General features: G+C 40.9%; 1 protein-coding gene across 2 annotated transcripts; it reads left to right on the forward strand.

Annotated features, from left to right (window-relative positions):
- The first annotated feature begins 858 nt into the window (after positions 1-858).
- Positions 859-13518, forward strand: dgat2 (diacylglycerol O-acyltransferase 2). 2 transcript variants are annotated; one of them, XM_061751255.1, is made up of 8 exons: positions 859-1017; positions 1832-1960; positions 2190-2297; positions 3337-3407; positions 6455-6659; positions 10589-10763; positions 11760-11962; positions 12063-13518. In XM_061751255.1, exons 1-8 carry the CDS (start codon positions 978-980, stop codon positions 12215-12217), a joined length of 1086 nt encoding a protein of 361 aa, XP_061607239.1. In that variant the 5' UTR covers positions 859-977; the 3' UTR covers positions 12218-13518. The 2 variants fall into 2 exon arrangements, with proteins under 2 accessions (XP_061607239.1, XP_061607240.1); XM_061751256.1 differs by having other exon boundaries at positions 10646-10763.
- Positions 13519-15760: the final 2242 nt, after the last annotated feature.

Raw genomic sequence — 15760 nt, forward strand, 5'->3', positions numbered from 1 at the left:
CAGCCAAGATTGTTGCTCAACATTTGGATGCAACCATTTAATGAGGTACTGTATTTGGCTAACTAAGTAATAGTGTTTGAGATTGCGTTGCTTCATGTCCGCCCTTCTGTTTGTCCTTTCTGAAGGGTAGCTACGCTGATTCTATTTTTCTTTTTTTTTAGTGTAACATTTTTAAATGGCACAGTCTAGCATTTGGAACCATTTTAATGTGGGTTTGAATGGGATCATTGAAAATGAATAGTCCATTTGTTGCCATTTTTACTGTAGCTGTACGCTCATTTTATTTAATACTCTGTGTTTGTACATTTCAAATTATTTTGACACATCTAAGTGATCTTTATTTGTTCTTACAGATTATTGTTTTTTTGTTTTCCTTTTGCCTGTTTGATGTATAACTGATATTCACTATCCCATTGATCACTTGGAATGCTGTGTAAACCAGCGGCAGTCCACACTTTAGTGCAATACTTTTATGAGATATTCTTTTTTTAAATTTATTATACACTGAAAAAAAGGCCTTTGAATTTACTTCAATTGAACATGTACATTGGTTGCACATGATTACAATGTGTTAAACTAACATATATTGGATTATTTTCAAGGAAAAGGGGGTAAATTGCATCAGTTAAGCACATTTGAATCAGGTGCAACGGGAAATAAACACTTTTTTTTTTTTTTTTTTTTTCAGTATACTCAGTGTTGCCCTTCAATGGGAAATTCAACAATGAATGCTTAATAATCCATGTGCGTCGTCTATGGCTGCTCCACATGACTTGCTTCCGGAGGTGCAAGGCGCGCGCGCGTTTGTCCAATTCGCTCACGCACACCCGCGCACGCGTGGCTCCTCCCCCGCGGTGATTAAATGCCGAGCGGCCGTCTCAGCCCTTTGCAGTTGAAATCAGTCATGACGGGGGAGTTGTGAGCTTGCACCTTTGAGCAGATCCAATACATGCGATTTTCGTTGACAGCCAAGAACCATGAAGACCATCCTTGCCGCATACTCGGGCGTGCTCAAAGGTAAGCACAATGCAGGAGAGGCTGCACAAGCTCCTGAACTTCTCAAACAAATGAGTTGCCATTCCTTGTTCGCATGCTGCACATCCCGTAAATTCAATATAACTAAACCACTGTAAAAATCCTTCCTGCTCAGTTCCCTGCTAACAATTATTTTTATTGCAATATTATTATCATTTGTTTTTGACTGTGAAAAAAAAGAGGTTTGACAAAAAAAAAAAAAAAAAAGTGTATTTTTGCTGGCAGATCCGTACACGTGTAATCCTTGATACAAAATTAAAGCAGCACCAATGCTTATAAAAATGTCAACATCTGTCCCAAGTGAATATGGAAGTCGATTCCATCAGTATGAAGAATGAGACGAGAAGATGAAACCTTTGTTCAGTCTGCACGCGCCGACTGTGTCCCTCTCGTGTTTGTGTACTTTTCTGACTGCTGACCAGTTTGATCTGCATGAGCGATAAACCGCCTGCAAATTGTGCCCCTTATAGCGATGGAAGCGGCAATGGTCGCTTACCACCGGTGGCCTGGCGCTGGGTTATTTCCAGTGTGGACTGATGGGATTAGTTACTGTAAATCTTTCAAGGGAGACGTTCTTATCGGATCTCGCTCTGACTTGACTCAAACGTGCTGATCTTACGATGAGTAGTTAGTTCTTGCCGCGTTGCATGCAGTCCTCTCACATGTTGCTCTGCGGCTTCACTGTAATTAATTCCTAGGAGTGTTTGCTTCCCTCGAACACTAATTTATCCCATGATGTCACCGCCGAAATGCTCATCGATTTAGATTTGACTCTCTTTTTGGGATTTCTTTACAGGCACTGGCTCCAGCATCCTCTCCTCCCTGCAGGACCTGCCCTTGGCTTTCTGGCTTTGTGGATCCAAGATGGAGAAACATCTCCAGGTCATCTCTGTGCTGCAGTGGGTGGTCACCTTCTTAGCCTTGGGTATGCGTGTGTGTGTATTGCCATTGTACATTTCAGCTAAGCTGTAAGAAAGCCAACAAAAACCTAAAGAATTAGCATGTTGTCTCATAAGTCCCATGTAGGTCTGCTCACTAAGCTGCCGTATTGTATGTGCACACTCATGCTGCGGCCTCGTGGGGATTCTGTCCTCTTTCGACTGATCTAATTATGTACTTGTGAGTTTTTGACAGTTGCTCCCCTCCTCCTTTAGGGGCAGTCTGCACCGTCCTGCTAATCTATATGTTCTGCACTGATTGTTGGCTTATCGCTGCCCTTTACACCTCCTGGCTCATTGTTGACTGGAACACCCCAAAACAAGGTATTTAATCGCCGTTGCTCGCTGTTTTTGTTATTAACAAACACGTGATGTGACTGTACTGATCTGATGACGGGGTTCCGGGCTGTAAACCCAAAGCGGTTTCAATTTCAACAAAAAGGGACATAATTGTGTAATCATATCACCAATGGGTGATGTGGTTTTTAAGGTGTAAAATTGATTGGGCGATCCATGTACAAAGATGCTGCTGTGTTTGATGATCAATGCTTGAGTGTATTTATGCAACTGTGTGAATGAATGTCAAGACTTGTGTTGAATATCGGTACAAGAGCCTACCATGTACTACTGTATGTCCTGATGAACAATGCATAATAATACAGATGGGTGCGCACACGTCCGAAAACTACAAATGAATCGGCAAGTTACCGCGAATGTCAGCCAGGAGAAAGAGCCTTTAAGGTCAGGCATACGTTCTTATATCCATCCATTTTCTATACCGCGTGTCCTCATTGGGGTTACGGGTGTGCTGGAAACTTTGGGCAAGAGGCGGGGTACACCTTGGAATAGACACCAGCCATTTGTGTTCGTCTTTGTTTGTTCATTTCTGTATGACCCCAAATCAATGAATATCAGCTATATGATACATTTTCCAATCTCCTTAGCTGGGCTAAAATGAGGGATTAAAAAGTTGAGAAAGTATAGAGGAGCTTTGGACGCTGTGGCAAAGACACGACATGAAGACAAAGTGGCTATCGCAAACCACTACGATCCCTGCAGAGTTCAAACATTGCTCACTGCCTAACTGACAGCGGAAATAAAACTGAGACTTTCACTTAATGACCCGGAATAGTTAATAGTTTGGCTTACTTTAGCTAAAAAGAGCATTGACTTCGCTTAAGACTTTGCTTGCAAACGTTCTGTCAAAATTGCAAATGGTGAAGTGAAACTTTGTCCCTCCCATCTCTAAAGTTGCAACCAAACACTGCACAGTAATTCACAATTGAGCATTAAGCATTTGAGTTGGATTTCCCCAAGTAGAATTATTTTCATAACAGTTTTAATATATGTTTTTCCTGACCAGGTGGCAGAAGATCTTCATGGGTCAGAAGTTGGACAGTGTGGACGTACTTTCGAGACTATTTTCCAATAAGGGTAAGTAATCTTGACAATTTGCTGTTCGCTCTTGATCAATTACTGAAGTTCATGGAGTTGCCATGGGAACCAACTTAATTTTGACCAAAGAAAACAACTCCTACTGCTGAGCAAGTTGTCCATTTCTGGTTATGTTCACATATGACTTAATAGATAAGTGAATCCACCCCAGATAAGTTTATCAGCTGCGTATGTTAAGAGTTTGATGGAATTTGGTCCTCCCTGATAGGCTAAAAGTTGTTTTCCTTCTCTTGTTTTCTTTTTTGTAACTAATATCTGTTGCAACCTTTAATTAGAGTACACCACAGGCCCGAAAGTGAGTGTTTTATCTTTTGAACGGGACATTGTATGTGTGTTACTCGGGGTTTCAAGGTCAATACCAATACACAGTGAGATCCATGTGTTACCCGGAGCATAATATCTACAGTCTGTTGATGAAACCAAGGGGCTGGATTTGAAGTCCTACTGTTCGAGGTTGAACTTTGTCCAACACATTGATCTGTAGCTTGTATGTGTGTGCCCTGTGGACCTTGCTATGACCATTTTGTGTTACCCAGATGCTCTTTGACATCTTAAGTAATATCAGTATTGCAAAAGGAGCAAACCAAAGGTCTATCAATCTTCGCTGAGGTCTGCCTTTAATAGTTAATCTCTTGAAACAGTTTCAAATAGCTTCATGTACTCTGCCCCAAACACCATGACTTAGAAGTACCAGAATATTTCTGCACGGTAATCCATTAGTAAATTGCTTCGTATCAATTCTGAACAACCGACTGCTATTTACATGAGCTGGAGGTAAACTGAACAAAGTCCAAAACAGCATTAAAAGGAAGTCAGGAGTATGGCTGTTATGAAAACAATTAAACGAAGGTTTTAGCAGGTCTAGCAAAGACTCTTATAATGTTGCTGTATTTGGAGAAACCAAAGAATCCTGTTCCGTTCGGTTCACTGTAATCACCATGACGACCAGGTGGAGTCTTGTGATACTAAGGGGATCTTCAACGTGATCTCATTTGCTAATGTGGTTGTGCAACTGTTGTTTGGCCAGCTCCTGACGGAGTATTGTGTACACATTGAGTCGGATCTGTAGTCTGCTGTACAGACAAGGACGAAATTAACATTGTCTTGTTCAGTTTGTCCACCATATAATGCAAAATTAAAACATCTACTAGGTGCAAAAAAGGGACTTAAAATAACTACAAAGCTGAATTTTCAGTCTTGTTCATGGCAGCCTGAATACACACAGTATTTATATTGGGTCCTTATTTTATGACGGCAATTGAGGCATGATCCGTCGATAAGGATGTTTTAGTTTCTTCGTTCCTAAAACACATGATGGTCCGAATCCGCTCTACATTTGGATTCAAAGCACGTTTTATTACAAATACAGGGTCTCCCAATGTTCGTTTTCACATCTGTCTTAGGCAAAAAAAAATCTTAAATCTGCTTCATGTTGAAAACGTAGGGGTTGAAACTCTAAAGATTTTTTTCTAGTCGTCTATTACGTAATGCAAGTTGAAGAGAAGTCGATTAATCCCTGACGTCATTGATATTCTTTCAGCTCAGTAGCAAGTGTTTTTTACGCCACAGACTGGTTTCACATCAAGACATATTTCGATGGACAGTCATAGAAACGATGATGATGATTGATGATGATTAAAAATACAACTCATCATTATGCCATTACAATGAATGTAGTTCTAATTACGGTAGCAGGAGTCCTGGGCATGTTTCTCTTTAACAAACTGGCCAGTCCCATCTTGTGTTCCAATAAGAGGACTGTTGACTCTCTTGTCTGCTACTGTCGCTGGACTATAATGCTCTGTGGAGCAGTGAAATGTCCAGCCAACAAGACAACACAGTCTTTAAATGTCTTCGTGTATGAAAGTACGATGGTGGTGGATGAGAATAGTGGTTACCAGCCTCTCTAGCTTCTGCTAATCCGATCGCTGATGGTCTTTAAGATTAATTCCAGCTGTACCTCGGGACTGGCGGCGAAGAATCTTTATCGCCAAAATGTTTTGTCTAATCATTCACGGACAACAACCATCTGCTAACAAGAACTTTATTCATCATAGAAGTTGTTTGCTCCAACACACACCAAAATTGTGACACTTGTCTCGCTTTACGACACTGACATCAGAGCATTTTTGCTCGAAGATGGAGTTTCACTTCACGCAGCTGCCCTCGTTCCACACTGCCAATCCCGAGGTACTGCTAGTATGAATGTATAAAGACTAGCGTTGATGGAAATAGCGAGGCTAACCGCTGTTCTCATCCAAAGCCTGCCTATTTTCGTACTCTCTGACCCATGAAGATTTATGAAGACTGTTGCCTTGTTGGCCAGACATTCACTGCTCCACAGACCGGTAAAGACCGGCGACGGCAGCAAACGGGCAAGTCGAAAGTCTTTTGTAAATTGGCTGATTAGAAGATGAGATACCAAGAACACATACCGTAATTAGTCAACTTTTAGCATTAAACATTGATGCAGAGTAGTAAAGTCGACTGGATGACTAATTGGTTCAACTCCTAATTCAAATAGAAATAGATTTTATAACCCATTTAACAAAGACACTCTTATTTTCAACGGAATTTTAACTGTATAGCAGTGTTTTTTTGTCTTCACCCTGGGGAAAAAAAGAAAATGTAAACCAATAAATTGAGTCAGTTTTTACACATCTCTTTTAAATCATTTGCATGACAATTGGATGTGATTTTTTTTTTGTGACTCTGTTTCATGATTTACTATGGAGACAAAATATATTTCCTGTTACTCACACGCACAAACTGAAAGAGTTGTGTGCTAGTAGTAATTAAAATGTCATTTTTCTGTGTTTTTTTTTTTTTTTTAATATAGGTTCTTGATTGCAAATCACATTCTGATACAGAAAGTATACATAACAAAACACAAGCATGAGATCACTATACACGTATTCGTTAATACTTTTGGAATCACGACATAGCACTTCTCACATATTCCTGCTCTGGCAATGTGCTCCTCTCTGGAAATCCGCCTCACCAGTCCTTGTCCTGTCATTCCCCAGCTAATTAAAACCCATAACCTGCTGCCCAACCGGAACTATATCTTTGGCTACCATCCCCATGGCATCTTCTGCTTCGGGGCTTTCTGCAACTTTGGGACAGAGGCCACAGGCTTCTCCAAGAAATTTCCAGGCATCAAACCCTCCCTGGCCACCTTGGCAGGAAACTTCCGAATGCCTGTCCTACGGGACTACCTGATGTCTGGAGGTGAGTGGATCCGACCAACCGCACGGTCTTATGAAGAGCTCTTAAAACAGGTGATGATGCTGATAATTTTATCTGTGAGACAAGGGATCTTTTCCCTTTTGCACAGCTGAAATAGCTTCTGTTTACTTTGTTTTTCTTTGCTTGTTCTCCAGACGGAGATCGAGTCAATGTATGTTAACTTTAAGGTTACTTTAGGTCAGTATTTCCCAATCTTGAGCCAGGGCCTATGTGCATGTAGAAGTGTAAACATGCTAGGGATGAGATGTTTACACTTTATAAACAGTTGGTATTACCGTTCTAAATTGCAATTAGCATACAGTAATGGTACACCAAAATTTACAGTTCAGTATGTACCTGGATGTTAAGGTCATAGTTTGAAGGTCATGGATTTGTTCAAAGGATAAATGCCAAACTTCATATCATTTGGTTTGACATAAACAGATTTAATGACATTCAAAGTTAAACATAAGAAAATGCAAAACTGCTCGTGGTAAATGCGCCAATAAATAAAATATTCCATACAAAACTGCAAAACCTCTCGGTATTTGTCCAATAAATGAAATATTCTTTAGGCTCCAGCTGGCCCACACATACCTTGATAAGGACAAGTGGTATAAAAAGTAGATGGATGGTTGGAGGGATGAATGATTCTAAAATAAACTAAATGTATATCGTACATTAAAATATACTGTAAATTAAAAAATACATATATTAATATTTTCTTCTTGGGGATGTGCAGCATCAATTTTAGGAAACGAAAAATGTAGCCGTGGAACAGTGGACCAGCTCTACACCCTCGGCAGGGTCCTCGAGGGTGCATGGGCATTCGCCCAACCAGTCTACATGTGTTTTGTGGACTTGGAGAAGGTGTTCGACCGTGTCCTGTGGGGGGTGCTTCGGGAGTATGGGGTACCGAACCCCTGATACGGGCTGTTCGGTCCCTGTACGACCGGAGTCAGAGATTTGGTCCGCATATCCGGCAGTAAGTCAGACTCGTTCACCTCCAAATCTGAGACCATGATCCTCAGTCAGAAAAGGGTGGCATGCCCTCTCCAGGCCGGGGATGAGATCCTGCCCCAAGTGGAGGAGTTCAAGTATTTTGGGGTCTTGGTCACGAGTGAGGGAAGAATGGAATGGGAGATCGATGCAGCGTCTGCAGTGATGCGGACTTTGTATCGGTCCGTTGTGGTAAAGAAGGAGCGAAGCCGAAAGGCGAAGCTCTCGATTTATCGGTCGATCTACGTTCCTACCCTCACCTATGGTCACGAGCTGTGGGTCGGGTCGTGACCGAAAGAACAAGATCCCGGATCACAAGCGGCCGAAATGAGTTTCCTCCGCAGGGTGTCCGGGCTCTCCCTTAGAGATAGGGTGTGAAGCTCGGTCATCCGGGAGGATCTCAGAGTAGAGCTGCTGTTCCTCCACATCGAGAGGAGCCAGATGAGGTGGCTGGGGCATCTGATTCGGATGCCTCCCGGACCCCTCTCCGGTGAGGTGTTCTGGGCACGTCCCACCGGGAAGAGACCCCGGGGACGTCCCAGGACACGCTGGAGAGACTGAGTCTTTCGGCTGGCCTGGAAACGCCTTGGGATCCCCCCGGAAGAGCTGGATGAAGTGGCTGGGGAGAGGGAAGTCTGGGCTTCCCTGCTAAAGCTACTGCCCCCGCGAGCCGACCTCAGATAAGCGGTAGAAAATGGATGGATGGATGGATGGATGGATAAAATTTGAGGTTGAGGAAACAGCATGGAAAATCAATCCGTTGCTTCCACTCTCAAACGCTGTGGTTGTTTCCGCCGAATGCACTAAAATCAAACTCCGCTCAACAGTTAACTGTCAATCAAGTACCACTACTGTAGATAGCAGTGTACACATGAACCATAAAAACATGAAATCATGTTCTTCTCACCTTCAAAACTGAATAGTTACAGTAGACTATAATCATAAAATAAGCACACAAGCCAATTTACACTCATTGGTGGGGACATAATGCATCTGCAGACCGGTCACTTAGCAGCTCAAATGCTTAGATAGTGGGGGAGGGGCGACTCATGCCAGAAACCAAAGTGTGGCACGGTTTTATCTCTGCCCAAAAAAATCTGGAAAAATTACATGGGTTAAAAAAATATTCACAATTCAGTCCTACATACTGTAATTCTCAATCTTTGCCCATCTTTTCAGTAATTATCTTCAAACATGTATAATGTACTTAGAAACAAATCAATCTACAGGGACTTTAATAAAAATCCACTTGTCAACCCTGTCCAAGGAACGCTAACTGGCATCATAAAGCATAAACCACACAGTTGGGGAGCAGATGTCATACAAGTACATCATGGACAATATTGCATCAAGAAAAACCAGAAGGGAACACTTCTGAGCACCGCTCCTCATAGAATGCCGACCTGGGCGGCTGCCCATATCAGAAACCGCCACTGTTCTAATGGAGACCAGACAGAAACAGACAGTAAACAGAATACAATGACTTGCAAATCGTTTTCAACGTATATTCATTTGAATACACTACAAAGACAAGATATTTAACGTTCAAACTGAGTTATATTTTGTTCTTGCAATTATTCACTCATCTTGAATTTGATGCCTGCAACACATTCCAAAAATGCTGGGACATGTTTATCACTGAGTAACAACTGCTTTTCTTTTAACAACACTCAAACATTTGGGACCTGAGGACACTAATTGTTGAAGCTTTGTAGGTGGAATACTTTCCCATTCCTGCTTGATGTACAACTCGAGTTACTCAACAGTCTGGTGTTGTCGTATTTTTCGCTTAATAATGTGGCACACATTTTTAACAGGACTGGACTGATGGCAGGCCAGTCTAGTACTCGCACTCTTTTACTACGAAGCCACGCTGTTGTAACGCGTGTAGAATGTGGTTTGGCATTGTCCTGCTGAAATAAGCAGGGATGTCCCTCAAAACGACATTGCTTGGATGGCAGCATAAGTTGCTCCCAAAGCTCTATGTACCTTTTAGCATTATTGGTGCTTTCACAGCAAGTTACCCATGCCATGGGCACTAACACACCCCCATACCGTCACAGATGCTGGCTTTTGAACTTTGCGCTGATAACAAATGGTTCTTATCCTCTTTGGCCTGGAGGATAAAAATCCATGATTTCCCCCAAAAAATTGAAATTTGGACTTGCCAGACCACATCATACTTTTCCACTTTAATGCAGTGCCGCCTGAGGGACTGAAGGTCACGAGCATTCAATGTTGGTTTTGAGCCTTGCAGAGATTTCGCCAGCTTCTCTGAATCTTTTGATAAAATGATGGACCGCAGATGATGAAGTCCCTAAATTCCTTGGAATTGTGTGTTCATAAACATTGTTCTTAAAGTGTTGGACTATTTGTTCATGCAAGCAAGTGGAGAACCCTTGCTTATGAACAACTGAGCCTTTCGGAGATGCTCCTTTTTATAACATGACACTCACCCTTTTTCCACTTAACCTGTTCACCTGTGGAGTGGTCCAAACAAGACTTTTTTTTTTAGCATTTCCCAACTTCTCCAGTCTTTTGTTGCCCCTCTCCCATCTTTTTTTGAATATGTTTCAGGCATCAGATTCAAAATGACAGAATATTTGCAATAAAACAAAACACAGTTCATCGGTTTGAACATTAAATATCTTCTCTTTGTAATGTATTCAAATGATTATTGTTGAAAAGGATTTTTCAAATCATTTTATGATGCTTTTATTTACGTTTTACGCAACGTTCCAACTTCATTGAATTTGGGGTTTGTAAAATTCGGAATAACAATGAACACAAACTGTTTGGGATTCTGTCTATTTTTAGCTTCACAAAATGACACGAGAACACTGCAAATTTGGTTTGCTCCCGGTTGTAGTAATTTATTTATTTATTTATTTATTTATTTATTTTTATTTTTATTTTTTTCTCAATTATTTTAGGTATCTGTCCTGTGAACAGGAACTCCATTGACTACCTACTGTCATGTAACGGTACAGGGAACGCTGTGATCATTGTTGTGGGAGGCGCAGCGGAGTCGTTACACTGTGCACCAGGCATGAATTCTGTCATCCTAAAGAACCGTAAAGGCTTTGTGAGAATGGCACTCCAGAGAGGGTGAGCTGGGCTTCGCACACGGGCACGAGTTATCCCAATCTGCTTTCACATACAAATGTCATTTGCAGGAATGAGTGAAACCAAAGTCTTTCAAGTTCAAATTATATCACAGGGAGTGTTACTAAATCAAGTTGTGCCCTTTAATAGAGGACAGACAGAGTCAGCAATCATACACATTTTATCGGTAGTGGGCCCCCAGAGAACCCAAACAACCCTGATTATGTCAAATATCACTGAGGATTATCAATGGTTTCACCCTTTAAAGCAGATTAGAGCTATTTAGAAAACAAATGCAGTTATGCAGACATTTCTACATAACAGCTTGGTAAATGTTCAAGCTGAAAGGAGACTCTACCTTACCCTGAATTTAGCTAACAAATGGTGCCTACCAGACTGTGATCATTGTTATTAAATGGAATTGGGAGAGTAAAACTCACTTGGACAGTGAAGTTCTGTTTAGAAAATTAAGCGAAATGTACTACGGTACGATAAAATATCTTGTGAGGTTGCATAACGAGAGAGTTTCCCGTAAAAATGTGTTTACAAGACGTAGGGGTTCAATCGGGAAACGGGTTTAAACTGGCATTGATGAGTCAAGTCAATCTTTTATCAGTTTAAAAAAAAAAATATATATATCTGTCATTGTATAAACGTACAGTAGAAATTTTTCTAATTATTCAATAGAAACTCTCAGACTTAATCTTTTGGCAAAGACGACAAACCTGCCTGTGCTTTTCACGGGAATGCTTTTCATTCGGGATTACATTTGAAGCATGCTGATTAGCACGTTTCTTGCTGGCAGCCATAACAACAACAACAACTTCTGTCTCGATTTTCTTATTCTGGCACCTCCAGTAGGCTGGACCGAACTCATCTAAACGAACTAAAAAAAAAAATGCTTTTCTAATTTATCCAGCGGGGAATAAGGTCATAAAACGTATAAAGCCCCAGCTCATCGAGCATTATTTGAAAATGTCTTTCTCTTTGTGCCGTCAGGTCCGACTTGGTTCCAGTGTATTCCTTTGGGGAGAATGATGCCTACAAGCAGGTGATCCTCGAGGAGGGCACTTACTGGAGCGCTGTCCAGAAGAAGTTACAGAAGTTGTTAGGCTTCGCTCCGTGCCTTTTCCATGGATGCGGCCTCTTCTTTGGCAACTCCTGGGGCATCGTGCCATATGGCAAACCGATCACAACCATAGGTAAGTGCACGTCAGCCCTTTTTGTTCAAATGTGAATGTTATGTAAATCCAGTAAATGGCTCACTGATTGACACAAATGCTACACTTCACTTTCTTGCAGTTGGGGAGCCCATCACAGTGCCCAAAATAGAGGACCCCTCTGATGAGATGGTGGATCTTTATCATGCAATGTATGTCAAGTCCCTCCAGTGCCTGTTTGACAAGTACAAGACCCGTTTTGGTTTGAAGGAGAGTGAAATCCTGTACATCGAGTGAAAGAATGAAGGGGAAACTTTAAACTTTGAGAACTGTTTATCTTCTGACAACAATCCCCCCCCCCCCCCGACCGCCCTTCAGATCTCTCATGCCATGCCATCCCAGTCTAATCTTGGTGCCTGATTGGGATTATTTTTGGACTTGAATATCCACACATGATCACATTTGCGTCGTGTCTCCCAAGCAAACAGGCATAGATTATCCTCAGGGATTGACGGGTTTGAGAGAATGGCACTGTGCCTTGGATTAACATTGAACATGACATACTGAAGAATGCCTTAACAACACAAGTGCCTTTTGTGTGCGTGTATTTACTTTTTCCTAATGAAGACATCCAAATATGTGTCTTGTAAGTGCAGAGGGGAAGGTAAGGATTTAAGAATGATTAATTCTCACAAAACTCTTTAAAATTAGATGATATAGTAAAAGCACAACCAATGCAAATTAAGTGTACCACACAAACCCACAGATTAATGGGGTTACCAAAGATGTAGATGTGTTTCCTCACAAATGCATTAACAGTATGTCTTCTTAAGGAAAGCCAATGCTTCTCCATGGGGTTCCTGTGTTGAAAATGCAATACATTTCTGCATGTGATTTTAGACTACAACAAAGTATTAATTTCATTCATCATATAGGAAAGGAAGCCAGTGTCCGGCTTGTCTCTTGAATGAATATTTCCAATGCACTTTCTCTCACCAATTCTCTTCTAGAGGTTTTGTCACAAGAAAAAACTACGTTTTTGATACGGGATGATGATTCTCATTTATTGTTCAAGTTGTATTCAGGCTTGGAGGGGTGTGTTCTGCAGTGAAAAGTAAAGTAGCGGCTTATACTGTATCTTTGAGTGCTTCGGAGGGTTTACAACGGCAGTCAAGAGAGGATAATGTAAATTACTGGATACTTGTTGATACTAAATTTGGTTTTAGGCATAGTAGATCACTTGGCAAACATGCAGTGGGTGGTAATTTAAAAAAGGAAGGGTTAGTATTGCATAATGTATTATATTTGAGGGTGCCACTTATTGTTGTTTGAGAAAAGAAAGTTGTATGGACTGTATGCTGCCAATCACAATATTTGGGTTTGGGATTGTCGTACTTTAAAGTTGGTTATTCATATGATTGTCATTTGGAGATTAATGTCCTCTGGATTTGCCATTGTGAATTGAATATGATGAGCAGTGTAATTCATGTGCAATATACAGTAGCTGCAAGAAATGCACAGCACAGATGTGTCTGTATGGTGTATGACATTTTTGCCAAACTATATTAAATTAAACTTTTGTATATTTTCAGAAGGAACGTGTATGTGAAGAATCAATTTGTTTGACACCTCAGCAACAAATACTCATTCTGTTCTATTTTATGGCTTAAAATGTACTCTTTCCGCTTCTATACGTGCAACAAAGCATACAAAAGACTCATTCTCTTCCTCCGAGTACAAAATTAATACAGTATTGTGTGCAAACAATTCATTTCACCATTTTAACTGGTATATAGAGTCTCATCTCAGCATCCATAAAGACCAGTTGAAAATGGAAAATGGCAGATGGCGCCCTCTTGAGGATAGGTTACATTCTACAATCACTCAAAAAGGCAGGTGGACGTTTTTCAGAACAACTTGATATAGTTTACACATTTTAAGTATGTTGTTCGTTTTATTCCAATAAAACATGCCTTTTTGTTTTCATTTTGGGAATTCCTCTTCATAGTTCTCAATCAATTGGACCATCTTGAACTATTTGCTCTCTCTCTCTCTCTCTTTGGTGTACGCCCTAAAACGTTCAAATTAAGTTCACTTGTAAATAGTACACTTTAGGTTTCTCCTGGAATGTTATTTTAGAAGCCGTAAATACTGTAAAGTGTACATGGTGGTCACAAAGACAAAAATTCTTACTACTGACTTTTAATTAAATACTTTTAATTTTAATTCCAATACGTCGGGGGAGTTTGCAATTTTCAAAAAAACAACAAAAACAACACTTTTTTTTTTGTCATATTTGGTTCAACTGTCAGAACGACCTGACAGTAGTCATAAAATAAATAAAAATCACCCCTCTCTAGCCCCATTCATTTCCCATGCACTCACGGGCACGTCAATGTGGGCACACCTCTGCGGTCTTGCAGGTACCTGTTGCCTTGGGTTTCAGGAGCTTTGCTGACGCTATGGCAGAAAATCACCTCCGGAAAATAAAACAAAAATGCAAACAAGGGTGAGCATAAGAGTTGACTTTCACAGGTGGAGGGACCTCAGGCAGCTAAGAGGATTTAGAAGCGACGTGGAAATAGCAATTATTGCATTATTAGGATTCCCTCATAGTTTCTAGGCAGGATACGCCCCACTGCAACATGATTGGCTTGGCATGATAGGTTGGGGCTTAAGGCGGTTTAGGATAGTTTAAGGTAGGATTAGGGTGGGTTAGGGTGAGTGGGAAACATATTAACACCGCCACACTGAAGTCATCTTTTACCGTCTGAAAGCCGTAGGGCGTGGTCTACAGGGATACAACAGCCAATCATCACAGGTCCACAACAAAGATACTTCAGGGAAAGTTAACAGTTTATTAAACACCGTGTTACGCGTTATTCAGCGTGTGGGGGCACATATCTCAGACATTTGAGCACATACTTCCTGCTAGTTATACAGTCTACCCTTCACTCGCTCCTATGTCACTGACCAAAGCCATGCTCTTCACTAACGTGAATGCGTACGAGACGTGCATTGGATGAACGTTTATACTTTTTTTTGTCTTGAGACCTGTACAATTCTTTCTTTTTAACTTTTGTTGCTAACCAGAGGTAAATAATCCAGCCAAATAAAAAAGTCCGCATGAGGCTGCTGGGTGTGTACGGACGGTGAGGCTGCGGCATGTGCCTGTGTGTGCATGCACAGAAAATGACTGACACACTGTTCTATCTACAGTTTAATTGGCTATTGTCATGGCTTGACCATTTTTAAAAAAATATTTAACATTAAATTAGAGGCATTAGATGGGGCCACAGAGGAATAGATGATTCTTCAAAAGATTATTTTAATAATATTCTACTGTCAGGTCACACGGACAGTTTAAACATTATGACGAAAGGTTTTTTTTTTTTTTTTTTTTTTTTAAACTGAAAACTCCACCTTTAATGAGTAAATGAGTCATAAGTACTTGTACTTTTACGAGATAATGTTTTCCAAAAGTATCTGTACTTACTACTTAGTGGGATGCTACCTGGCGGATAGTCACAAAAATATACGTAGGCTGAAAATAGTCCCAAATAGTTAAAAAAAAAAAAAAAGCTCTTTTGAGTACCCTCGTGGTTTTGCGTTTATGGGCCAAACGGAGAAAAATGAATGCCGGTCATAACCCACCTGTACCAAGTCATGTGACCGCGTAAAACGGCGGCCAGTTACGCTGTTGACGGCTACTTCCTCATTCCGCTGCTTTGACAGATTTCAACGTAAACCCACCCACTGTGAAAGAGAAACAGACAAACTAACCAATAGCCACGTGAGTTGGGCCGTTTCTTTGTGATGGACGTTAGATTACAGCCAATA

The sequence above is a fragment of the Phyllopteryx taeniolatus genome, chromosome 17 (assembly GCF_024500385.1).
Source record: "Phyllopteryx taeniolatus isolate TA_2022b chromosome 17, UOR_Ptae_1.2, whole genome shotgun sequence".
NCBI lineage: Eukaryota > Metazoa > Chordata > Actinopteri > Syngnathiformes > Syngnathidae > Phyllopteryx > Phyllopteryx taeniolatus.

Bases quoted from the DNA above. Each gene is read 5' to 3' on its own strand.
- dgat2 (XM_061751255.1), top strand. From the start codon at position 978: ATGAAGACCATCCTTGCCGCATACTCGGGCGTGCTCAAAG. The intron at 1,961-2,189 runs GTATGCGTGTGT...CTCCTCCTTTAG, and splicing joins GGTCACCTTCTTAGCCTTGG to GGGCAGTCTGCACCGTCCTG. The intron at 2,298-3,336 runs GTATTTAATCGC...TTTCCTGACCAG, and splicing joins CTGGAACACCCCAAAACAAG to GTGGCAGAAGATCTTCATGG.